General features: G+C 38.2%; 1 protein-coding gene across 2 annotated transcripts in view; it reads right to left on the reverse strand.

Annotated features, from left to right (window-relative positions):
* The window catches only part of tho2 (THO complex subunit 2-like protein), a 547,726-nt gene that overhangs the window by 227,858 nt on the left and 292,697 nt on the right, over window positions 1–27,171 (reverse strand). For both annotated transcript variants that reach the window (XM_067143459.2, XM_067143457.2), the window contains exons 21-23: window positions 22,173–22,433; window positions 21,936–22,061; window positions 13,210–13,309 (exon numbers count right to left, since the gene is read on the reverse strand). In XM_067143459.2, the coding sequence (XP_066999560.2) occupies window positions 13,210–13,309; window positions 21,936–22,061; window positions 22,173–22,433 (487 nt within the window). The remainder of the gene's footprint in view (window positions 1–13,209; window positions 13,310–21,935; window positions 22,062–22,172; window positions 22,434–27,171) is intronic.

The following is a 27,171-nucleotide window of genomic DNA, read 5'->3' on the forward strand; positions in this document are numbered from 1 at the left end:
ATGTATGTAAACTGTGACAGTTTATCCCAATGTTCATCTAAAAAATCTTTGCATACACTTGTACATCGTGATAAAAAAAGTCTTCTTACTGCACTGTGTTCTTAAATAATAATAATAATAATAATAATAATAATAATAATAATAATAATAATAATAATAATAATAATAATAATAATAATAATAATAATAATGTTATTTGCTTTACATCCCAGTAACAACTTTTACGGTTTTCGGAGATGCCGGGGTGCCAGAATGCAGTCCTGTGGGAGTTTTTTTTAGGTGCCAGTAAATCTACCGACATGATGCTGACATATTTGAGCACCTTCAAATACCACCAGACTGAGCCAGGATCAAACCTGCCAAGTGCACTGTGTTCGTGAAAAGCCCATTAGCATATCTCCAAATTGATGAGACTCGTCATATTTCTTTGTAGAAAAACATGAAGGCTCGTGACAGCTGTAAGTGTGGGATCTTCCCGCCCTGGTTAACGGTTTGAAGTCCCTTCAAGGTAAAGACCTTCAAAAAAATTTAAGCAACACAACATAATAATCACGAAAACAGATAAAGGGGAACTATAGCATCTTTTAATAATAATTCATTTAGTATAGCTGAAAAGGATCCCACGTTACATACCCAAAAGAATCTAAAGAAATCACCTTTCATTCTTAATGACCAGGGATGGGACGGGTTTAAAACAGTTGTTGAGGAATGTGAAAACAGGTTTGTACCTTTAAAGGTGGTAAGGAATGGTAAAGACCCACCTTATTATAACAGAGAAATAAAGAGACTAAGGAGAAGGTGCAGATTGGAAAGAAATAGAGTTAGAATTGGTGGTGGAAGTAAGGAGAAATTGAAGGAACTTACTAGGAAATTGAATCTAGCAAAGAAGGCAGCTAAGGATAACATGATATGCATAATTGGGAGTTATACAAATTTTAGTGAAAAACGGAAGGGTATGTATAGGTAATTTAAGGCAGAAACAGGTTCCAAGAAGGACATTCCAGGAATAATTAATGAACAAGGGGAGTGTGTATGTGAGGATCTTCAAAAGACAGAACTATTTAGTCAGCAGTATGTAAAGATTGTTGGTTACAAGGATAATATCCAGATTGAGGAGAAGACTAATACCAAAGAAGTATTACAATTTACATGAGATGACAATGACATTTACAATGAGATACAAAAGTTAACAACTAGAAAAGTGGCTGGAATTGATAAGATTTCTGGTGATATACTAAAGGCAATGGGTTGGGATATGGTGCCATATCTAAAGTACTTAGCTGATTATTGTTTGGTTGAAGGAGCTATACCAAATGAATGGAGAGTTGCTATAGTAGCCCCTGTGTATAAAGGAAAGGGTGATAGTCATAAAGCTGAAAATTACAGGTCAGTAAGTTTGACATGCGTTGCATGTAAGCTTTGGGAAGGCATTCTTTCTGACTATATTAGACATGTTTGCAAAATTAATAACTGGTTCGATAGAAGGCAGTTTGGTTTTAGGAAAGGTTATTCCACTGAAGCTCAACTTGTAGGATTTCAGCAAGATATAGCAGATATCTTGGATTCAGGAGGTCAAATGGACTGTATCGCGATTGACCTGTCTAAAGCATTTGATAGGGGGTGATAGTCATAAAGCTGAAAATTACAGGTCAGTAAGTTTGACATGCGTTGCATGTAAGCTGTGGGAAGGCATTCTTTCTGACTATATTAGACATGTTTGCAAAATTAATAACTGGTTCGATAGAAGGCAGTTTGGTTTTAGGAAAGGTTATTCCACTGAAGCTCAACTTGTAGGATTTCAGCATGATATAGCAGATATCTTGGATTCAGGAGGTCAAATGGACTGTATCGCGATTGACCTGTCTAAAGCATTTGATAGGGGGGATCATGGGAGACTACTGGCAAAAATGAGTGCAACTGGACTAGACAAAAGAGTGACTGAATGGGTGGCTATATTTCTAGAAAATAGATCTCAGAGAATTAGAGTAGGCAAAGCTTTATCTGACCCTGTAATAATTAAGAGGGGAAGTCCTCAAGGCAATATTATTGGATCTTTAGGTTTTCATATATATATAAATGATGTGAGTAAAGAAGTGGAATCAGAGGTAAGGTTTTTTGCAGATGATGTTATTCCGTATAGAGTAATAAATAAGTTACAAGATTGTGAGCAACTGCAAATTGACCTTGATAATGTTGTGAGATGGACAGCAGGCAATGGTATGTTGATAAACGGGGTTAAAAGTCAGGTTGTGAGTTTCACAAATAGGAAAAGTCCTCTCAGTTTTAATTACTGCGTTGATGGGGTGCAAGTACCTTTTGGGGATCATTGTAAGTATCTAGGTGTTAATATAAGGAAAGATCTTCATTGGGGTAATCACATAAATGGGACTGTAAATAAAGGGTACAGATCTCTGCACATGGTTATGAGGGTGTTTAGGGGTTGTAGTAAGAATGTAAAGGAGAGGGCATATAAGTCTCTGGTAAGACCCCAACTAGAGTATGGTTCCAGTGTATGGGACACTCACCAGGACTATTTCATTCAAGAAGTGAAAAAAATCCAAAAAAATAGCTCGATTTGTTCTGGGTGATTTCCGACAAAAAAGTAGCGTTACAAAAATGTTGCAAAGTTTGGGCTGGGAAGAATTGGGAGAAAGAAGACAAGTTGCTGGACTAATGAGGGAAGTACCCCAGCTCGAACGGCTAAAACTGACCGAAACTGGACATAAAGTATACTGTCATACCTATGTCAATAGCTATCAAGGCCATTCACCCGTAAAAGTATGTGTTTGGTCACCAGCCCCATCTGACAGTCAGCGCACAGGCCGCGCTGCATTGGAGCTGTACACCAATGCCTGTTAGTCAGTTGCATTGTATCGTAGTATAGTGCACACACAAACGTCCGACATGAGTGGGTGGAAGCCAATCAACCCTGTGAATGTTGTGAAGTTGCTGCACGAAAAAGTACGCCGACGCTACACACTGGACAGTGAAGATGTAAGTGGAGTGGAGGATGGGCCATTTTATGCATGTTAAATGATATCATAACGCAGAAATACAATGGATCTGTAACAGAACTACATACCGACACATTGGAGAGTAATGGTGACTGTGAGGCGGATGGCATAGCAGAAACAGCACATGAGTAAGTGGGTTCCAACCATACCGACAATCCAGCAATGGAAGGAACTACACGTGACAGTGATTTCGCTCCTTCACCCCCAAAACGTGTACGAACAAGTGTGATACGGAGTATTGATGACCGAACATTGGACAACAATTATGAGGATTATTATAAGAGTGGTTATAATTCTTATCAGACTCTAGTGAAGCGTTATAGCTGCATTAGGTCGAAATCAAACTGCAAGGTAATTTTAGATTATGTGACGTGCAAAAGGCAAGACGCAGGTCTGTTCAAGGGAAACAAAACATCAAACTTGAAGGCTTTAAAAGAGTCTGTAAAAGCACAATTTGACGGAGCTAGAGATAATGGATCAGTGGTCCACTACTGGCACATTCAAGCGTGGGCTCTGGAGGCCACTAGAGCAGTTTCTCTGGACAATTTTAAAGCTTCGTTGCATTTTGTCAGGGCTTTCAAAGACGAATATAATATTTCGTCCAGACATATCACTATGTTCATGGCTCGCAAAGAGATTGAAGAAGAGCATGTTATTATATAAACAGCAGAAATAATTGTGGCTGGCGTGAACATGTTTATTCAAGACGGGAATATAATGAAGGAATGCATGTGGAATAGTGATCAGAGCCATTTTTTTTATGAACTAACGTCTTCTGCAACACTTTCAAACAGAGGAGAAAAATCAACACTTGGTCTGGTACAGTCTGTGCATAGTTTTACGCATAGTTACACACTTGATGTGGCTGTGTCCATGAATGGCAAATTAGCGACAAGCTTTATATTTGTGTGCAGGAAAAGGATGGAACGTTTGGTCCGCAGGTTGCAAAGAAACTGACAGCAATGTATTCATGGAACATCCCTGTTGAAGCGAGTAAAAGTGGAAAAATGACTAAAGCACATACGAAGAGCTTCTTTAATTCGGTCCTCGCTGAACATGTTGGTGAGAGAGGTCTATTACTTCCAAATAAAGATATTACATTAAAGATATTGCCACCAAAGACAACCAAATACTGTCAACCTCTGGATGTATATTTCTTTTAGGCAATACAAGCTCTATGTCAGACGTCTTGTTGATTTTGTACGTTTGCAAATAGATACCACGCAGGCCACGTTACATGATCGATACTTCATCATCCGTCTTCACTCCGTCATCTACAACCAACTATCTGCACCGAGATACAGACCTATGTTAACATACCCATGGCAAAGAGCAGGTTATGATGTGGATGTTCCCGTTGCTTCGTTTGATAATGTGATCACCGTGGCATTTGAGTTTGGACTATTGCATTGCGGGAACGTTGTAAATAATGTAGTATGTTTACATGTTGCCCTTGTTAAGTGTGCATACTGTTCCATTCCGCTGTGTTTTAATCATTTCATTGAAACTGCACATTTACACTTCAACGTCGAATAAAGGACGACACAGTATCTTCTATTGTGGGAAAGATGACTATGTCAAAAAGGTACTGCATGTGTTAAGAGTTCTTGCTGCAAGAACGTGTTCAACCTTTTGCCAGATGATACTGCACCACATCTGTTTCTTGTTACTACAATGGTCCGAAGTGCCTGTTGCACGGCAGTTTCTGTTGCGAATTGTGTTTCTGTCATCTTTCTACGTCGTAACTTCCGAACATTGATTGTACACTAATGCGGGATTTTACAGATAAATGCCCTTGATGGGTAGTATAACGTGCTCCCGATATATATGTATTTTTCTTACCTTGTGCATATTTCATTGCTTTGCTCCTATAGACATTGAACTGCTACGTTTTCCGTCCGTCTGCTGCCTTGTCTGCCTCACGACTGTTGTGCTCGCTCCCCCTCTCTGCGCCACACCCCCTGACGTCACCTATTTCCAGTACATTCCACGCCTGCCCTCTCCGGCCTATATTAACTCGCCGCCTCGCCTTTATCGGCAATCAGGTGTGTGTTTCATGTTGCTGTAAGCAGTGGGAGTTTATACCGTTCGTGCGGCTGGTCCGTGCTGGTTTTAAAACCTGTGTGGAACTTTCTTCTTCTGGCTGGGTGAGCAGACTCATATTTTTATTATGTTTTCATGTTAACATCTTTCTTGCTCCTGGTAGACTTTGTTACAATTATCAACTTGGAACCTTGGTCCCTTTTGGACTTAACTGCACTATGGAGCACTACCCTCACTTCTGTGAAGGTTAACAATGGTGATGAGGGAGTTATGGTTGGCAGACTAATAAGTGGCTTGGAACTTTACTCGTGTGTTGACACAAACCTTATTTCGAACTGGGTTTTTTGCAGCCTGATCCCTGCCTGTTCTATCATACCTTTTACCTGTGTTGTTGTTATTTTTTTTTAAAATCCTTTTCCCTTGCTCTCTTTCTTCTCGTGTTTTGCCTTCGTCACTTCCTATTCTCCCTTTTCTAACGACAAATTGTAATGGTATTAAATGGTTAATCGTGGTCTGTGAATCTGATAAGTGTTCTTTCTATTCTATTGTTTACAATGGTGCCAATCTTGTTCTTTGAAATTAAGTGAATTCGGTTCGGGGGATTAATGTAATAAAATATAACGATATAATGGTCATTGCATTTTGGCATCCCAATGTTTACGGAATCTATCATTCCACTTGAGTAAAAATTAATTGGACACCTTTTTCTAAAATATCTTCGTGACACGTACGTGCTGCAATAGCGATATCATTGTGATAATTTGGATCTAGTCATCTGTATGCTATTATTAATGTACTTGTACATATAGCCATTTTTAACCTTATCTTCTGTAATTTCTACTATTCTTGTACCTGTGAAATACCAAAGATAATGAGTTCAATTACTATGTACCATGTCTGCAAGTCCTTTTTCTTGATGCCGTTGTAATACATGTATTGCTTTCTTAAAATCTGCTCCTTTGGGTTTGTTATTTATTTGGTGTCCCTTTCACATTAATTCTAAAGCTCCTAAAATGGAACACCTATAGGAAAGGGCCTTGCTCTGTGTTCTGCGCGCTGTATTTGTGACAAATTGCGTATTGCCTCATGCACGCTTCCTTTTGCTCTGCTTGGCCTGTCACCTAAATATTGTTCTCTACCTTATGATTGAGGGAAATTCTCCCCTCCTTTTTGATTGAAATTGTGTTTAAACTGATCTATCTAAAAGATATGTAACAGAAGTAGAACAGACATATCTTTGTATGTTAAGTGCACTTCCAGTCGGTTTTAGCCGTTCGAGCTGGGGCACTTCCCTTGTAAGTGGTATGTTGCGTAAGACCAATTTCATGTTTTTACCCGTATTGAACTTACTATTAGTATTTACAATTCTTGTATTTTTTATCCATCAATTCAATACATAAAATGTTTATTGTCCTAAAGGGACATTACAATAAAAAAGTTAAATGGTACATGTTTCGCTCGCTGTATCAAGCATCTTCAGCCATCTTTCATACGATTGTCTCAAGGTTAAGTCATTCATTAAGTCCTATTTACAATAAGGTTGGATATTAAAAATGTTTTACACAATAAAATGTCGTCACACTTAAAGAGTAAACAAGAAAAATTGATAATTAAAATGTCTCATTAATGGACTAGACGTTAATTTCATATTTTTAATCAGCATAAAATTGTGCAAATATTCTATATAGTAATGTATGTATGTTTAGTCATCAGCCCAAAGGCTGGTTGGATCCTCAACAGTTCCGCCATGAGCTGTCATAGATGGCCTAGGCATCACTGAAGAGGCGTACTAGGGAAATGAGGAGTGAGGCAGTTTCCCCGTTGCTTTCCTCACCGAGCCAGAAGTTGCTATTACATATCAGTCTGCCAACCCCACTGAAATGCATGCACCAACCGACCCTATGATCAATAAATTCACATCATTCATAGCAGGGACTGGCTGCATAAGGAATGGCATTACTAGCATCGCTCACATCTCAGTCACTTTCATTTTGTCAAAGCCAAGGATAAGACAGAGACAGATCAATGAAAGTAACAAAATTGCTCTAGCCCATACCAGAAGAGTTAGTGCACTGTAAACACCAGGTCCCGCCAGCAAATGCATGTATATAGTAAAATCGTCATATAATATTACATTTTAAGTACACCTTACCCAGAACTTTCGGATTATTTTGGAATACTTAGCGTGTATTGGATACTTCGCCCATACAGCTTCAGGATACTAAGTTGGTAAGTTTAATTTCCTACCATAGTATTCTTCGTCCCTTTCTGAATAAATATTATAAAGAAGAAAAATTTGTTTGTTTGTAACGAATAGGCTCAAAAACTACTGAACCGATTTTAAAAATGTCTTCACCTATAGAAAGCTATATTGCGAGTGAGTAACATGGGCTGTATTTTATTTTCAAAACAATTCGAGGTACGGGGGGGGGGGGGGGATATAAAAATAATAGGCTAATAGAGGCAACATATCGAATTTGTCGTATAAGGACGAGACAAAGCTCAATTTAATCCTCTTGATGCAAAGAACAAAACTCGGTAAGCCCTATGGGCCCGAAAACCATGTTTTAAGGCCCTAAAGCCAACCGTTACGGAGATATTGGCACCACACTACCCCTGCTCTAGGAATCGGATAAAATAATGAACTGCCGTAACTATGGCAACGTCATCTCCACGATTCTACAGCAGCGAAATTATCTTATAAAAAAGTTGTAGGGGGTCCGCTGTCTGCAATCCCTTTTGTTTTGCCAAATTTTCAAATATTTATCCGTTTTAGGTCAACTCAAGACCGAATCGGGGGTTTTTACTTTTCGTGTCTGTTTGTTCCACCATCACGTCGAAACGGCTGGATAGATCTCAACCAAACTTCATATTTAGAGTATACTCATCCTGGGGAAGGTTTTGATATGCATATCATTTTAAAATCTTCGAAAAGACGGGGGTTTTATAGGAAAACCACAACGGTTTTCCTCCATTTCCTCTTATACTATTGATTTTCTGTAAACTCTGTGGACCGTATGTGAAAGGTCTCTTCATTATAAACAACTTTCGTTATGTTCATAATTTACCTTACTCTTCAAATGACGGAGAAATTTACTATTTTCTGTCGATACCATGCTCTGCATTGAGTGACCGACTGACCGACAACGAATATATGGGTTACCATGGCAACGTCTCTGACCGCTTGCCAGCAGGGAAGTAACGTATTGCCATTTTCCTCATCATTCCTTTAAATTCGTGGTTGTTTCTTGGGTAGAAAGCAAGAGAATCGTCAATCGGCCTAACTGCGGGATACTGCCGGAATATCATTGGAGGTTATAACCGTCCTCGAATAGCTTAAGTAATAACACAAATATTCATCTTCTTATCTGATTACCTAAGAATCCCTACGCCTAAATTTCTCTCCGATTACTGCTTTCTTATATCCATAACTCACACCGGCATAATTTATTGAGGAGCATTTGATTTTCCAATACATTCGCTTGGTATTTACATATTTGTCGTCATCCAGATGTCCTCAGTTATAATCCATTTTTCTATTAATTTCAACTTACTAAACTGTATTATTTTCTTCCTTAATTACCACGTATGTATGCGAGTGCTAATCCCGAATGCTGGACACTCTTTTCTTTGAGGAAATATTCTAAGCTACGCAAATGTATAACTTTTGGCCCAGGAAAAATTCCGAAATATGGATGCAATTTTAACGACGGTGCAGACCTTCGTTTCAGGGTAATTGGTGGCTAATCAGTAAGTCGTATCACAAGTCAGAAAGCAAATGGCATTTCATTTTGGAGAGATCTACAACTTTTGTCCTATGACTTTTCGTCGTATTTCTATCCCTAATACGTTAAATACAGCTGTATTTCTCGATTTCAAGTTGATTTTGTACTTTTACACGTATATGTTATCATTTGGCACACTTATAGGAAAGGTAGAATCATGACATTCGGCACGCACATTGACATGACCATTGGCCATGTTATACCCAAATTTTATGATTCTAGCTGTTACATGAGTATTAAAAATATTAAGTAGTATGTGAAAACTGTACAAAATTTCACCCCATTCAATGACTCTCTCAATCTAACCCATAAATATAGAAGATACGAGATGTCATAGGACCAACTATGTCGAGCACTGAAAAGGGCGTCTGATGGTGAAGTCTGTTTGTAGATACGTCGTACAGTTTCAAAGCAGTAACTATCGAAATAAAGGACTGCACTTCTAGTGTGCCTGCACATTGACAATTTTGGCGAAATTTCCGTACAGTTATCCGTTTCAGGTGTAATAATGACCATCTGCATATATTGAGTTTTGGTGTCTGTCTGTTTGTTTGTTTGTTTGTCTGTTTGTCTATAACTTGGAAACTACCGGATATATTTCCACAAAACTTGATATTTAGAATCCACCTGTCCTTAGGTAGGTTTTAGGGCAAATATTGTTTCCAAATCCCTGAATTGACTGGGGCATTATACGAAACCGAAACAGTGATTTTGCATTCCCACAAAATATACACAATGAAACTTAATGTAAATTTACCTGCCTTAATGGAAATTAATTTCTAAGCCTTCTTCCTCATGTGCATAACTTCACAACGAGGATTAATAAGGGAGATATCATTAACGGACCGTTTACCGGTACAAGTCCCACCGGACTTAACTCAAGAGCGGGTGCGTGTAAAGCATATTTTTTACAACTTGAAAACTACTGAAGATATTTGAGTCAAACTTTACATTAACATCCACCTGTCCAACGGTAGGTGTTAATCGTCAATAATATTTCATGTTCCCGGAATGGACTGGCGGTTTATAGCGAACCGAAATGGTGATTTTACTCTTACACAGTATATACAGTACAAGACCAACCTGACTGGAAATCGACCAAACGTGATGGAATTCCATCTCTAAAACTTTTTTCATGAGCATTTTTTCGACAGGAGGACTAATAAGGGAGATATCATAAACGGTCCGTTTTTCAGATTAAGTCCAGCGGATATAGCCCAAAAAGTGTTGTACGTGGAGCAGATTCCTTATCTATCTATGTAAATAACATCGTAACGACTGTGTGCCTGTACATTGACTATTTTGGTGAAATTTTCGTACAGCTACACGTTGAAGGGGTAATAATGACCATCTGCATATTTTTTGGTTTATTTCTTGAAAGTGCTAATTTTTACACTCTTCACCGAAAACCCAGATTGTGGCATAATCTGCCAGTCGAAGAAGGACATTGAAATTTGGCAAAATTATACGTTTTAGCCTGTAACGGACGGAAAACTTCCAAGAACTTTAAATTTTTCCCTCTTTATCCCGAAGAATATCGAAATATGGAGGCAACTTTTATGATGGTGCAGACCTTCGGGAAGTATTATCACATAACGGATGGCACAATCCCTGTTCAATTTGGAGTGATCTACAACCTTGGTCTTACGACTTTTTGTAGTATTTCTATCCCTTTTACGTTTGATTTTTGTCTATTTCTTGACGTTAAGTAAATTTGGACCTTTCACATACATAATTCATACCTTCCATCACTTATAGGAAAGATAGAATCATCAAACTCTACATGAAAATTGGTCCACCCAGTAGCCATATGTGAGCCAAATGTTATGTATGTAGCTGTCATTTAATTATCCGAAAAGCAATGCAATGTGAGATAATCTTACACAAATTTTACCCTATTCCACGTTTCTAACTCAATCTGACCCATGAATAGATGAGATATCATAAGACCAGCAATTTAGGCCGCTAAATCCGGCGTCTTATGGTACAATCCTTTCTCGATATGATGTACCATTTAGCAGCAGTTAATCTGTAAATGAAGGTCTGCAATATTGTAAACAAGCACATACTTTCGTATGTCGAACTATATATATTCACTGATGTCGATTTTGTAGCGATTGAGAAAGGGGTGTGTCTGCTATTGTAATCAGTACTCCCCACACCGACTTTGACTGGCAGTAGGAATGGGGTCCTTCTCCAATTCCTGTGTAACTGTCATTAATAAGGCAGGCCTACCATTGTAACGAATAATTTACTTCTCGATTTGACTTGCAGAAGGCAAGGGAGCATGCAGTTTTGTTCAAAACTCCCCTTACCCAATTCTGTTTGGCTGTAGGCAAGCATTCCCGCAGTTATAAACAGATGTACCCATCTAAAATGTGACTGGCATTAGGCATACTGGCCTGCTATTTTGATGGAAACTCACCAACTTGGTGCGACTGGCAGTAAGCTGGCTGGCAGTTGGAAAAGGGGCCTGTCATTATAATGATAACTGCACAACTCAATTTTGACTGGTTGTAGGGAAGTTTCCAGCCATTATAATAAAAAATCCTCAATTTGTAATATGTCTGGAAGTAGGAAAGGGGGGTTGCCATTGTAACGGAAACTCCCCAAATCGATTGTGACCGCGCAGTAGGCAATGGGGCCTGCAATTATAATGTAAACTTCCCAACTCGATTGTGAATGGCAGTAGGCAAGTGAGCCTGTCGTTATCATCACAAATCCGTAACAAGCACTTTACATTGGACACAACGTAAGGGGACCTTTCCATGCTGTTTCTCGGATAACGCTAAGAGACATGCTATTTTAAAACAATCTTATTTACTACATGTATAGTATTTACTTCAATATTCGTATACAATGCAGAATACCGTAACGAAGCACGGGTACATTTGCTACTTATACATAAAAATTAATTGAAAAACAACATTTTTATGAATTTTTAAAACGTTGCTTGCAAAACTCGCCTAAATGCTTGCCGTTTGAAGGTAAACCGCTAGCCGGTTTCAGGGTTAAGGTACACAACATATTGTATTGATAAGGTGGAACAATTACCGTCAATTTGTGAAATTATGCTACATATCAATACGGATCATGAAGTTGATTACTTGCAATTCAAGTGTCAACTGTCGAGTGTCTGTCTGATGTAACAAGAATGGCAATGACTTCTAGCAACTGCCTTTAAGAAATGTAACAATCACTGATGATATTTATTGCCAAGAGTTCAGGCGCCTTGCAGTCACAATGCAATAAAACCGACAGGGAAGAATACATCAAGTGTTGCTGCAAAAGAATAATGTATGTATCCGGGAGCTTGGCAGAGAGGTTCTTCCAAACCCCAACTTATTTGCCTGATTTAGCAATCTCATATTTTCCATTCTCGAACTATCTACATAAGGAAATTCCTTTGAAAATGAGAATACTTTTCGAACACATAATAAAGGAGAGTACAAATGATCTACCTTATATCAATACAAAACATGTTGCTAATACAAGATCACAACATTTTTATTAGGGACCGGTTTCGATGTCCTTGGACACCATCGTCAGCCACAACAGGTCAAAGGAACAAAGATATATATAGTATATTACAATAAAAATATAGACCATTAGTAATAAAATAACATAAATGGGAGAAGTAAACAACGTGATGGTGCTTAAAAATCATTGTTATGAAATTTACAAGTTAGAGACTTGATGGTCAGGCCAGATAATAAAATAGGAGTGAAATTTTTTTAACAAATGACCATCAAGACTCTAACTTGTAAATTTCATAAGAATGATTTTTAAGCACCATCAGGTTGTACATTTCTCCCATTTTATGTTATTTTATTACTAATGGTCTATATTTGTATTGTAATATATATATATATCTTTGTTTATTTGACCTAATGTGGCTGATGATGGTGTCCAAGGACATCGAAACTGGTCCCTAATAAAAATGTTGTGATCTTATATTAGCAACATATTTTGTATTGATGTAAGGTGGATCATTTGTACTCTCCTTTATTATGTGTTAGTCTCCTTTCAATACGGTCCAAATATGAAGTTTTTAATATTAAATACTTTTCGAACCAGGCTTGATAACTTTAACTCCAAACCAGTAAATATCTTCAAGCATGGAATTGAAAAATTATCCCAGCCTTGACAGAAAGTCATATCCAGGAGCGCAATAGTTAAATGGTGGTAGTAGTAGTAGTAGTAGTAGCTATTGTTGTTTCTTGGACACAGGAATGTTCTTCCCAAGATTACGGTATGTAAAAAAAAAAAAAAAAAAACTGGACTAAAAGAAATACCACCTTATTTCACTGAATTAAAATTAAGCATTTGATCTACATCAATTAAAATTATAGACAAATATTGAATACCTTGTTTAATTTCTCCATTAACCTGTTTTGTTGCAGGAGCAGCAGGGACTGCAGAATTCGATTCTTGTTTTGAATTCACAATATCTTGAGACATGGCAGCCTAGAAAGATAATTGGACATTTAAAATGAAAACAAAAAGAGCTCAACAGTAACAATTCAAAGAATTATTTCGGTCACACAACAGATTCTGATAAATTTGTTATTGTTTAGTACACGCTAGCCTCTCCAATAAGGTGACTAAATTTCCCAGCCCAAATTAAGGACACCTTAAAAGTTTTTAATGGTAAAGGAACTGGTATTCTTTTTAAAAAGGTGTATGGTATTACTTTATAAATGATAAACTACAGGGTGTGTCAAACATTTTGAGTCAAATTGAAATAGGCGATAGTGGGTCTACAACCAATTATATTCAGATAGGGAACCAATGGCTGGAAATGCATATTTATTGTGCTATGGACATACACAGCGTACACCGCAGAACAACAGAGCTCGTATTAAACGTTCATGATGACAACCGCCAGTCTCAATGCATTTATCGTAATGGCGCAAGCAGTTCAGCTGCACTCTCGCGAAGATTCCGGATGTCTGATGTAGGTACAAATAAATACAAATTTATGATCCACCTTCTCAATACTTTACAATTATGTAATGTTTAAAAAAACATTACAATGTGATGTTGCAAGGTACTAGTTTCAGTCCTATAAGGACCATCATCAGCCTAGCCTAGATACAATGTAAAAATCATATTCCTAAAACAGAGTAGCGTGGAAAGATGAAAGACGGAATGAAAGGATGGGAAAGTGGTGGAAAGATATACATACATAAGATGTTGTAAATGAATTGTAGTGAGTATGACAAAGCTATGTTAAAAAGTTACAAATAAAATCTTGAGTAAATGTCTCGTTAAAATTAATCATAAGATAAAAAGAAGGCACTGGTTAACAATTATTCTTATGTTGCACATTTTAAATCGAATAAAGTCTGAAGTAAACGAAGTCCAGTGTTTCTGATAAGTTCTAGAATTCAACATAAGCACAGAGGGAATAATTAGTCCAATAAGTCCAGAAAAAGGTTAATGTTGACAAAGTTGTTGGACATATCTTGTGGAACAATGAAATCTTGCCGTTTTCTAATGAGGCAGTCCAAATTAAATAGGAACCAAAAGAACCTGGAGAAAAGAACGTTTGAGTTAACGCTAAGGATTAAAATAAGGGGACGAACCTATGAAAAAATATAAAACAAACATTGGTAACTCACCATGCGCAATGTGAAACAAGCTTGCCAGTTTGAGTGCAACTAACAGAATGATAGCCACGTGAAGTAGAACAGCAGAGGCCTGAGGGAGAGGAGTTAAGGAAGGGAGGGGCGAAGAAAGGCGTAAGCAGGGAAGGTGGGGATTTGTGTTTTTTTTTTTGCTTTACGTCGCACCGACAGAGATATGTCTTACGGCGACGATGGGATAGGAAAGGCCTAGGAATTGGAAGGAAGCGGTCGTGGCCTTAAGGTACAGCCCCGACATTTGCCTGGTGTGAAAATGGGAAACCACGGAAAACCATCTTCAGGGCTGCTGACCACCCACTATCTCCCGATTACTGGATACAGGCCGCACTTAAGCGACTGCAGCTATTGAGCTCGGTAGGTGGGGAAATGGGGTGGTTTAAGGCGGGTAAGGCGAGAGGGAAGGTGATGGTGTTTGTGTTTTAAGGTTTTATTGTATTTGTCCGATTTGACTTTGTGGCTGATGATGGTACATATTTGGTGCCGAAACTAGTACCTCATGTGAACGATATGTGATTCTTTCATGTTAATAAACATCTTTGTATTGAATAGAAGGAACCCTCTTAATTTCAAATATGGTACCGGTATTTAAAGGTAAAAATTTCATTGTTCCGTATTGAAGAATATCACAATTAAAATTGAAATAATTGATAAGGAGATTCCACCTATTCACTACATTTCTTATTCTTTGGTATTGAATAGGTGGAATCTCCTTATCAATTATTTCAATTTTAATTAATGGTACCGGCATATCGCTCAAAGAATGATCAGTCCCAAATTCTAGCAATCGCAGTCCTCCTTTTAATTCTTGATTTTCAACTTTAAGAGCCTCATTGTCCTTTTGTAGAATGTTTATAATTTTGAATGCACTTTCGTATTCCTCATCGATTGTTTTTGGTGCTGCATCGTAAACGCCGTCGCCAACAACAACATTCCGAACACACTGCTCACAAATCTAGTTAACATTTTCATTAGTTTTTACATCTCTAGGGCAATTTCCGCACTTATAATGCCACCATCGATCACATGAATCACACAACATTCCATTTTTCACTAATCTTCGACATTTTCCGCACTTTTCGACACATTTTACGGTTAATTTACTCGGAGGATAAAACACTACGTCGTCATTACCTGGTGCCATTTTGAAAAAAAAAGAAACCTTGTAAACATTTTCGGAAAACTCAGGTTGCTTGGTTGTCGAGTATGGATGAAAAATTCTCGTTGCCTATCCTTAACATGATAGTAGGGCGGGGTTGGCCTGCTCTACTCACAATCTGGCCAATCCCTCTCCTACTTAACCAGGGTTGCTTGTCTCATGTCTCGAGGCGCATTCCTGTTCCCGGTCCCATGCCCCCTCAATCCAGAATGGACCTGACCTAGTTTTCTGACATCAAGGCTGGGCACTTGTTCCTGTTCTTCCACACTGGTAACACTTCCTAAATGCACTGGTCTCTTCCGTAGTTTTGCTCTTGTGTTCCTCCTCTAGCTGGGCAAATATTCTGTGTAAATCATCAATCTCAGTTGATATACTTTCACTAGGGCTCGAATCTTATTGTGGAGTAGCTCTGTGATGTCTGGTAAGATCTCGTATTCACTTCCTTCCGGGTGCAGATGCTTGAAGAGCTGGCACTTCTGTAGGACGAAGGCGCTAGCTCTCATGCCAGTTGGTTGTGCCTCAGTCAGTAGCTTTCTATTCATGAAGCTCTTCATCCTTTCGGAATTAAACCTTGCGAGGAACTCCCTCTTGAAGTCCTTCCAGTGTAAATTTAAACCCTTCAAGTTATTTCACTAAGTAGTGGCTTGCCCCTTTAATTGCGGTGTGGTGAGTTGCACGAAGATGTCCTCTGGTAGATTAGTCCTTCCTAACAGACTGACCAATCCCTCGATGGCGCTAGTCGGATTCTCTTCCAGTCACCTGAGGAATTCCAGAAGGCTTTCTATAATCACCTTCGGGTCTAGGTGTCCTGTATTGCCGGTTAGGTTTGAGAGGGTTAGAGGTGTGGCAGTGCGACCTGTTTGGGTTAATCTATCTACTGCGTGAAGGATCCTTTCCCTTATATTCTGCACATCTCCCTTGATGGTCGAAAACCGGTTCGAAAAAACTTCCTTCAACAGCAGAAATATGGCTCCCGAAATTTCCCTTGACGGCAGAGATACGGCTTTCCACCTGTTGCTTTATGCCGGAAACCTGGATTTCCACCTCCTCCTTGAGCTTCGAAATATCGCCTTCCAACTGGCTTACCCTACTATTGATATGTTCAACCTGTCCCAGTTTTGACCTGAAGTCTGATATCGGCTGCATTAATCAATTAGTGACGTCGTTCATTTGCGATGGAATTTTGTCATCTATGGTTGAAATTTTCAATTCCAGACCCTGTTCAACTTTGTAAACCTGCATGTAAACTTATGAAATTTGTCCGGTTAAAACTGAGTTAGCTTGAGAACTTTAGTCATTTACTTTTGAAATTTGGTCTGCAATCTATTCTGTTATGCTATAATTTACATCTGAAATTTTGTCTGAAAGTTTGTCATCATGGTCATTAGGTTAGAACACATTTTGGTTATATTTACCTCTTCTTCTGTCCCTGAATCTTCGTCGGCTTCGATGAAAAACTTTTCGGGATCTTCTCCTTTTTCAGCGAGATCTTTGCGTAATTGCATCTGCAGCGATTTCTTATTACCGTTCGTCGGGAGATTTCTCTTGGTGAGTTCGTCCTTGAGTTGTTTCACAGACATGTTCTCTATTAGGACAATTTACGAACATCATCGTATAGATCCGTATTGATACAGTTAGTTCCAATCCATTTCCGAGGCCAGAATTCCGTTCTACCTAGTCAACACACTGAAACTACCATATCCTAACAATGCTTGCAATGTTTTTCAAGTAAGATCGTTCATATATAACTTGGCTGAATTATTGTTTGCAAGAAGTTCTAAGCTACCTCTTTAATATATGTAATCTGTTCTCCTATGTTTTCTCAATAGTTTAAAAATGGAACTTCCGCTTCAAATATGGACAGCAACAATGGACATTGATTCCGTACGAGCCTTTGCTGGCAAGATTTGGTGTTTACACTGCACTATGTCTTCCTGTATGGGCTAGAATAAATTTGTTACTTTCATTTACCTGTCTCAGTCTCATCCTTGGCTTTTACAATATGAAAGTGACCGAGGTATGTGTGATGCTAGTAATACCATTCCTTATGCAGCCAAGCCCTGTTATAAATGGTGTGAAAATGTCACTCATAGGGTCGGTTGGTGCATGCATTTCAGTGGGCTTGGCAGACTGATATGTAAAAGCAACTTCTGGCTCTGTGAGGAAAGCAACGGGAAACTGCCTCACTCCTCATGTCCCTAGTATGCCTCTTCAGTGACGTCTAGGCTATCTATGACAGCTGTTGGCTGAACTGGGGAGGATCAAACCAGCCTTCGGGCTGAATACCCAACATACATACTTGAGACGTTATGGCAGGTTTGTCAATTTCAAATTAATTTCATTTTAACATTGAAGACAAAAGTTTTTGCAAGTAATGAAAATAAGGAAGATAATTCCAATAAAGGAGATAGTTGACCCTAGGCTTGAAACAACATTTCAAGATGTATAACTGTCTGGATAATCAGAATATCGGCGTGGTATACCAGCTAGTCCTAAGAAGTGTTGAGGAAAGGTCAATGTGTGTAAATAATGTATTATATATATATATATATTTTTGCATTTCCCAAATAATCTTTAAAAGACATTGAGTTCTTCCATATTTACATTTTTTCAAGTTTCTGATTTGAGTTTTGTAATCTACCACGTGATATAATGGCTGATAGAAGTCTCAAATAGAGACGAAATATGTCCCTAAATGTTTTTAATTAAATAGTTAACTTGTAAAGTGACGTGTATTGATTGGGTGAACCAAAACCTAACTTTGTTTCTTATACTCTCTATTATCACTTGCATTTTGCACTACACTCGTTATTTCTTGTACATTCTTATGTCCTGTGACGGTTGCCAATGTTGTATCCACAAAGACGCACACAAAATGCTGTCAGTTGGTACCCTAAATTTACTTCACCTTAACTTCACATAAACATACACATAACCTAATCAACTGCTGTCACAAACAAAATACACACATCAACAAACCGCCATCTTTAACAAATACCCACCACTAAGCCACACGGAGATCGCAACTTTAAAAACAACTGAGTGTTTACAAGCATGTCATAACACGTGGTCACAAGTATACCCCTGTTAAACCATAACTCGAACTAAGTAATAACTCGTTTCTACCATCACGACCACCTCTTTATATATGTGCCTGGCCAGGCTACAGATACATTTCTCGTAAATTCTGGAGTGCTTAAGGCCCAGATAATTATAACGTACAGAATATTCAACAGAGTTCTTGTCTACCCATTACCATTCTGCCTGTTAAAGTGTGTTTTACAATTCTGTAGTAGATTACATTACAAGTAGTAGTAATAATAATAATAATAATACAAGCTCGATACTTCCATTATTTTACCCATGGGTGAGAGAATATTGTTTTCAAGTTATATCAGTTTATCACACTTGTGTCAAACTATGGATATTCAGTTTTGTACGAAATGCTACAGATAAAAGTGCTAAAGATCTCCAAGGAAAATATTATAGGAATCTCATAGTTTGAAGTAAGCAGAGGGTTAATGTGTAGATTATTGAAGGGGAACAACCAATCAGCCTGACCAGTATAGTTTGTAAAATTCTGGAGAGTTTAATATCGAAGTACATCAGAGGGATATGTGATGATAAAAATTGGTTCATGAGGAGCCAGTATGGATTTAGAAAGAAATTTTCTTGTGAGGCACAACTGGTGGGATTTCAGCAGGACATATCAGATCAGTTGGATTCAGGAGGTCAGTTAGATTGCATAGCCATAGATCTTTCCAAAGCCTTTGATAGAGTGGAATATGGAATATTATTAAAGAAATTGGAGAGAATAGGATTGGACGTAAGGGTTACACGTTGGATAAAAGCATTTCTAAATTCAAGGGTTCAGAAAGTCAAAGTAGGAAATAACGTATCTCAGGAAGAGAAAGTTTGGAAGGGAATTGCACAGGGTAGTATAATCGGTCCGTTACTTTTCTTAATATACGCAAATGATTTAGGGAACAATATAACATCAAAAATAAGATTGTATGCAGATGACATAATTGTTTATAGAGAAATAAACAACATTGAGGATTGTTCAGAATTACAAAGGGACCTTGAAAGTATCCAACAATGTGTTGAAGAAAATAATATGAAGGTTAATGGAGGCAAATCAACTGTTACAACTTTTACAAACAGAAGCTTTAAAACTGAATTTGAATATACTTTGGATGAGGTAGCTATCCCAAAAGATGGCAAGTGCAAATACTTAGGTGTGAGATTTGAAAGTAATTTGCACTGGAAGGGTCATATTGATGACATTGTTGGGAAAGCATACAGATCATTACATGTCATAATGAGGCTACTTAAAGGATGCAACAAAGAATTAAAAGAAAAAAGTTACTTGAGTATGGTTCGTCCATTATTGGAATATGCAAACAGTGTTTGGGATCCTCACCAAGAATACCTAATAAAAGAAATAGATAGTGTGCAGAGGAAAGCAGCAAGATTTGTAACAGGGGATTTCAGGAGAAAGAGTAGTGTATCAGAAATGTTAAAGGAACTTGGGTGGGAAACTTTAAGTAAGAGAAGGGAGAAAACTAGACTTACAGGATTATATAGAGCCTATACAGGAGAAGAAGCATGGGGAGATATCCGTGAGAGGCTTCAGTTGGAAAATAATTATATCGGCAGGACTGACCACAAATATAAAATTAGAAGGAATTTTAGCAGAAGCGATTGGGGTAAATTTTCATTCATTGGGAAGGGTGTGAAGGAGTGGAACAGTTTACCAGGGGTAGTGTTTGATCCTTTTCCAAAATCTGTACAGATATTCAAGAAGAGAATAAACAGCAACAGAGAAAATAAATGAAGTGATAGAGGGCATTCGACCGGTGCAGGTTATTGTAAATAAAAAAATGTGTGTGAATAAATTAATTCCATCCCCTGGTCTAAGGAGTTTGGACAGCCAAAGTAGGGGACTGCCTGTAGGGGTGAAGTACAGTGGGGACTTCGAGGGCCCTGGGACCGCTACGGTAGCTGTGAAGGCCCTTCAGGAACTCTGAAAAGTGGTGGCAAAAGGGGCTCTGGTTAAGACGCAGCAGGTCGTTATGCTACTTAGGATCCAGAACGGGTAAAAAAAAATAGTAAATAAATAAATGCAATGTAAATATTAATGTTATACCAGTTTTATAGTATCATTTGAAGCAATTCCACATACTGTATATCAGTTGACTATATTTGTAAGTAGTACAGGAGATATTATAATTAGAATTTTGTAAACAATATAAATTTATTAAGGATGAGCTGTGTTTAATAGAAAACATTGTTAGCGTAAATTGTATATTATTGTATTATAGGAAAAATTTTCTTCTCTTGTTAATTTAATATTTAGTGCTTGACAATAATGTATTTTAGTGTACCATTTGCCATCGAGGTAGACACCTCATTTGCAAATAAAGAGATTTTGATTTGATTTGATTTTGATTTAAGCAACCATGGGTTTGACGCATTTCTATCAAGATGGCAGGTTCCAAGCAAAACAAGGAAGAAGAGATATTGAAGATTTTGTAAGAAAGTGGCATAGAACTTGAGTTAAATAATGAAGATGGGGTTGGAAATGACAATAGTTCTTGTGACAGTGATGAATTTTTTAGTGACAATGAACAAAACACACTTTTACCACCAAGAATACCATTGAATGTTAGGATTGCTGGTGATGTATCACCAGCTGTCTCTGGTTTTATTTTGGACGAAAATAAGTGGCAATGGGAGCACATAAGTAATTCTCCATAGCATGATACTTGCAGTGTTATTGGTGAAATCGATGCTGTAATTCAAAGACAGTTAGGAGAAGCATCTAGTGAAATAGAAGTTACGAATGTGTTCCCTTACTGAACAGTTTGGGGAGCAAGTAACTAAGGAAACCAATGCTTATGCTAACTTATTTTTGGAATCAACTACCAAGGATACCAGGGGAAACACCACTAAGAATTCAGGGAAAGCAGAGGGGACATTTGCCATCCAAAATACCTCCAGCATCAAAGAAAAACTTTTCCATCAAAGAAATGCAAATTCTGCACTGCCCGTGGGTTGCGGAATGAATTGCCTCTTGAATGACATAAATCCAAGGTGTCGCTACATGTGGAGAACTGTTTTATAGTTTTCCATACAGCAAAAGACTTCTCAAAGTAAACCTGAGGAGAAGGTACCTAACATACGTGTTCCAATTCATTGTATAGCTGCTGGAATCACATTTTAAAAATGGTACTCTTAAGTCACAAACTTAGTCCAACAGGTGATACTTGAATGGGTTAAAACTCACCTTGTCACCAACTTGATGGAAATCATTTTCTCTGATCATTGTAGCTGATTTGGCCTTCAACTGACCACAGTAACTCGTTGCAAGAATGAAGAGATCTTGCCTGCAGTTCTTTTCTTCTTCCCGAACCTTGAAAAAGGATCACAGGATATATACTTTCTGCTTTCATATTCAAATGATTTAAAGCTGCTAAATACATAGCAGTAAATTTATTTAAAAGAGTTGGGTAAAATTACAAACCTTTTCAATCTTCTTTTCAATGATCTGTCGAAGCTTCGCCAGAACAGGAAAATGAGGTAGAATTTTGATGAGTATTATGAGCGAGTTTCGAATCTGCACATAATCCTTAGAATCCAGACACACCACCATAGCTTTGGTAATTTTGTAGTGCCACTTGTGACAAACATGGCGGTAATTCTCATATCCCACATGATCATTTGCCTCAGAAAACTGGTTGCTCACACGAAACTTAGTAACAAAGCCTGGATAATTGGCACATTCCTAGAATCAATTTTTTAAAATGTTAATTCAAAATGCATTACAATACACCTGTCAATAATCAAACAACTTTAAGAATATAAATCAAAGATATGATGGAATATGAATTGCTTAGCAAAGTAGTTTCTATATCAGGGGGAGAATGGGCAACATTTAAAAATGAAAATAGAAGTAGAATATTGCGAGATCTGGGTTCAAGCCACCCAAGCAGCATTTTTTCAAGGTTTAAAGGTGTGACATCACAGAAAGTCAAGAGGAAAGGGAAAAAAAAAATTCTGTAGCCATAGCCATAGTGTCTTACTACTCAGTATATATGAAACATTAATTACAGTCTGGTTGACCATCACAGCTCACCAAATGAGTAACATGACTGCAGAAAGCACAATACATCTTCAAAAACGAAAAGTAAGGAGGAGGGTACAAGCATACATAAGGAATAAACATGCTGACAGGTCATATATTACAACAAATAAAAACACAAGATATTCATAACCGACAGAAAGCTAGAAAGGAGGACAAAATATATACAAAATAATAAGTACATTAACTCTTCTTGTGTTATGTTTTTCCAGATGTATAAACATCACACAACTTAGCCTCATTCAACACAAAGACCCTAAATCAATTAACAAATCCTGTCTCCTCCTATTGGTACTATATAATACATTAGGTTACATTTTGTACACATGTACTCTCACTACAGAGTTTCTAAATGTAAACGATTCTATAGACTTTCACAAGACAGCAAGTAAGTCTACTTTCAAATAACAGCACCTCAAACAGCTGGAATGTAGAACTAGAAAAGGCACATGCATAGCAAATAACAGTTTCGTCAATAGCATTACTGTGTGATAGCTAGGGTCCTGAAAAAAAATCGCATTTGCGATAAATGCAAATTTTTTAATCTTGTACTGAATCCAAGCCTACCATAATTCTAATGTGGAATAAAATCATTTTTACGCATAAAAAAGAAGTGCGACAAAATGCTAATTGTGACCCAAAATGCGAAATCAGTACGGAATATGCAGTTTTGGTGCGTATTCTGTGAAAATGTGCTATTTTACTGGCGAAAACAACATATTTCGGCAAAATCATCAGAAATACTCAAAATATGATGCATAAATCTTTCGACCGTTCTGATCGATGAAGAAAAGTAGCCGATCGATTGCTGCTTGCTGACTTTAATCGATATTTACAATGGAAATAGCAAGGGGAATAAGATCTGTATCGATTATTAGCGAAATGTAAATCGAATGTCACGGAAATAACGAGATAGACGCAGCGTTGTTTTCCAGTTGTTCAAAATTGAAACTAGTGAAGAGTAGAAAGTAGAGCAATTGTTTAGGTTATGGGGCGCATGACAAAAGCTGCGCACGAAAGGGCTCAGCAATATGCAAAGGATGGTTAATATGCCAAAGATTCAGCGGCAGTCTTTTGCAAGTATTGTAATTGTCGAGATGGGTGGCGAAAAAAAAGATAGCATTGTGAAACCTGTTGAATCTGAAAGACATCTGGGTAAGCGACGCGATAATGAAAGTTCAACCCCTGCTGCTAGTATGCCTCAGAGAAAGCAATCTTCTTCTGTGCTTACACAGTTAGATAGTTGTAAACGACGAAAAAATTTTCAGAGATACAGTTGAAGTATTTGCCAAAGCAAATACACCTCTGGAAAAACTGGAAAGCAAAGAGCTAAGAGCCTGGATTACTGAGTTTTCAAAAGAAGAACTGCCATGTGTGAGAACTCTACGTGAAGTATATTTACCAGGTAAGTTTCGATTTCACTGATCGGGTACGGTTTAGGTATTACGACATCGAACAAAACCAAACCCCATGGCACTACAGCCCTTGAAGGGCCTTGGCCTACCAAGTGACCGCTGCTCAGCTCGAAGGCCTGGAGATTATGAGGTGCCGTGTGATCAGCACGATGAATCCTCTCGGCCGTTATTCTTGGCTTTCTAGACCGGGGCCGCTATCTCACCGTCAGATAGCTCCTCAATTCTAATCACGTAGGCTGAGTGGACCTCGAACCAGAACTGAGGTCTAGGTAAAAATCCCTGACCTGGCCGGGAATCAAACCCCGGGGCCTCCAGGTAAGAGGAAGGCACGCTAACCCTACACCACCGGGCCGGCTTACGACATCAAAACCATGCGAAAATTGAAGAATACCGAATCTGAATGTGATTTCCATATCGAACTATCTTACCCGTACCCAACTGATCCAGTAATTTTAAATGATTTGATGTCTTTCTTCCTTTCTAGAAGTTGCATCTGACCACCAGAAAAGAACAGCAGAGGCTCTAGTGGGGAAGAACATCAACATACTCTGCGATGAAACTACAGATAGAATGGGCCGTTGTGTTTTTATCATCATATTCCAAGTCTCAGCCGGATCGAGAAGAGAGCCGCACTTTTTTTCTGTGAACTATCTTGATGCAGGAAACGCTACAAATCGCTCTCATGCTGTTTTAGAAGCTTTGCACAGTTATAGTGTACCATATGATGCAGTTAAAGTGTTTGTTAGTGACAGTGCCCCGTACATGACCCGGTGTTATGAAACATTAAGTTGGATCATTTAACGCAGGTACAGTGCTGGGCACATAAGATCAGCTTGGTTGGCAATAGTTGGGTCGCAGTGATGACAGATTTAAATCATATGGTTGCGATGGTGAAGTCTGCATTTTTGAACACAAGAAAGCTTCAAAGGAAGCAAAGCTTTTTCATGCACCTGTCATAACCCAAGGAATAGCTGGTTTCAGGCTGTCTTCTATTTGAGTGCTTACTTTACTGATGATGTTACATTTTTCAAGATGTCTGACATGAAAGACATCAACAACTGTGGTATTAAGTACCTGACTCATCTGAGGAACCAAGAAGTGAACAGGCTTCACTCCCACATGGTTTTTGTCACGGATTATACAGTTGGATTAGTTGAGCTCCTTACTGAACTTGAAGGGTCTCTGTATCCTACCTCTCATCTCCCTTACCTCAAACTGCATAACCTTGACGCGTTTTACCTTCATTTGTGAGGGGAATTTTTCTGCGGCAACTAATGATGCTTTGATTAAGCTCACTCCTCTACAGCAGGCTGCATGTAGAGACACATCTGTCAAAGCTGCTCACTCTTCACAGTGCAAGATAGCCACATTGAAAGCTAAAGACCCCAACCATAAGCATTTTGTGTCAATTTCTCAAGCTTTGTATCCAAAAATTATAATTTTGAATAACACTGATAAATTAGATGAGCTTGAGAAATTGTTTGGGGTAACAGCGAGTGTGTGTTGTCTCATTACAACACAGTGGTTACACACATACAACAAACGTTTAAGAATAAGGTATTTCCGTGCCTTTATGCTATGTATGTATTTATCGTAAGACGTATAATAATGCAGATGGTTACAAAAAGACAGTGCAATTTGAAAAAATGCAATGCCGAAGTACTGACAATACTTTCGTTTGAACAATGAATTTGTATTGTGTGTGAACCAAAGACAATAACTGCACTTCATAAATTTGGAATCGTTAAAATTAATAATACAATGTGATTATTTTAACTCTGTAAATAGATGTTAATTTTGGAAAAAAATAGATGCTAATATTGAAACAAATAGACACTAATTTTTCAGGTCCCTAGTGATAGCACTCATGACGAACAGTTTCATCAATACTCACAATAGTTGGAATGTGGAACTAAAAACTTTTGTGTAGTGATGAACCATTTCATCAATAGCATTTTCGGATAGTAGCACCCATGACAAACCGTGATGACTACAACACTCTGAATGTTAATGAGTGAAAAAGTATTTTTGTGTTTTGCTACGGGCTTTATTTCGCAGCAACACAGATAGGTCTTATGGCGACGATGGGATAGGAATGGCCTAGGAGTTGGAAGGAAGCGGCCATGGCCTTAATTAAGGTACAGCCCCAGCATTTGCCTGGTGTGAAAATGGGAAACCACAGAAAACCATCTTCAGGGCTGCCGACAGTGGGATTCAAACCCACGATCTCCCGGATGCAAGCTCACAGCCGCACGCCTCTATGCGCACGCCCAACTTGCCCAGTGAGTGAAAAAGTAACAGGAAGGTGAGACAAGGACAAACTATAGATCATCACAGATGGATTTCTCCTAGCAAATCTCAGTTCTTCTGAAACTTTTTCTTTTCAGCCTTTGATGAATTCACATCTGGTTCCAGCTTTACTGAGAGGAGGAAGGAGATATCTTAGAAGGTTGTCAACTACAGTAAAACTCTGTTAAAAAAATTTTCAAGCCACCATTAAAAAAAATCATCCTATGCAAGGAAAGTTCTTAAAAGGGGTAATGCCTGAAAACTCATACCCTGAAATTAATATGAAACACACGCCATCATCATCTTAAACATCATCATCATCATCATCATCATCATCATCATCATCATCACAGCTGACCAAAACCAGTGTGGTACAGGAGCTCCTTCATCTTTATCTGTCCATTAACCACTATTCTCTCGCAACTTTTTCCCAACCTTGATCTCTCTCTCTCTCTCTCTCTCTCTCTCTCTCAACACCTTTCAATACTAGATTGGTCCATTTTTTCTTTGGGTCTGAACACTGTCCTTTATTTTTCGTTCTTTTACTTCTCTTTCATATTCCCTTCCTGTAGTCCTGCTGGCTCTCATCCTTTTTACATACCAAACAATTTCAGTCTTGCCATCTGGATCTTTCATACTCGTGAGTCTCCTGTTCCCACCTGATCTTGTTTTTCATT

Source organism: Anabrus simplex, chromosome 3 (genome assembly GCF_040414725.1).
Source record: "Anabrus simplex isolate iqAnaSimp1 chromosome 3, ASM4041472v1, whole genome shotgun sequence".
Classification (NCBI taxonomy): domain Eukaryota; kingdom Metazoa; phylum Arthropoda; class Insecta; order Orthoptera; family Tettigoniidae; genus Anabrus; species Anabrus simplex.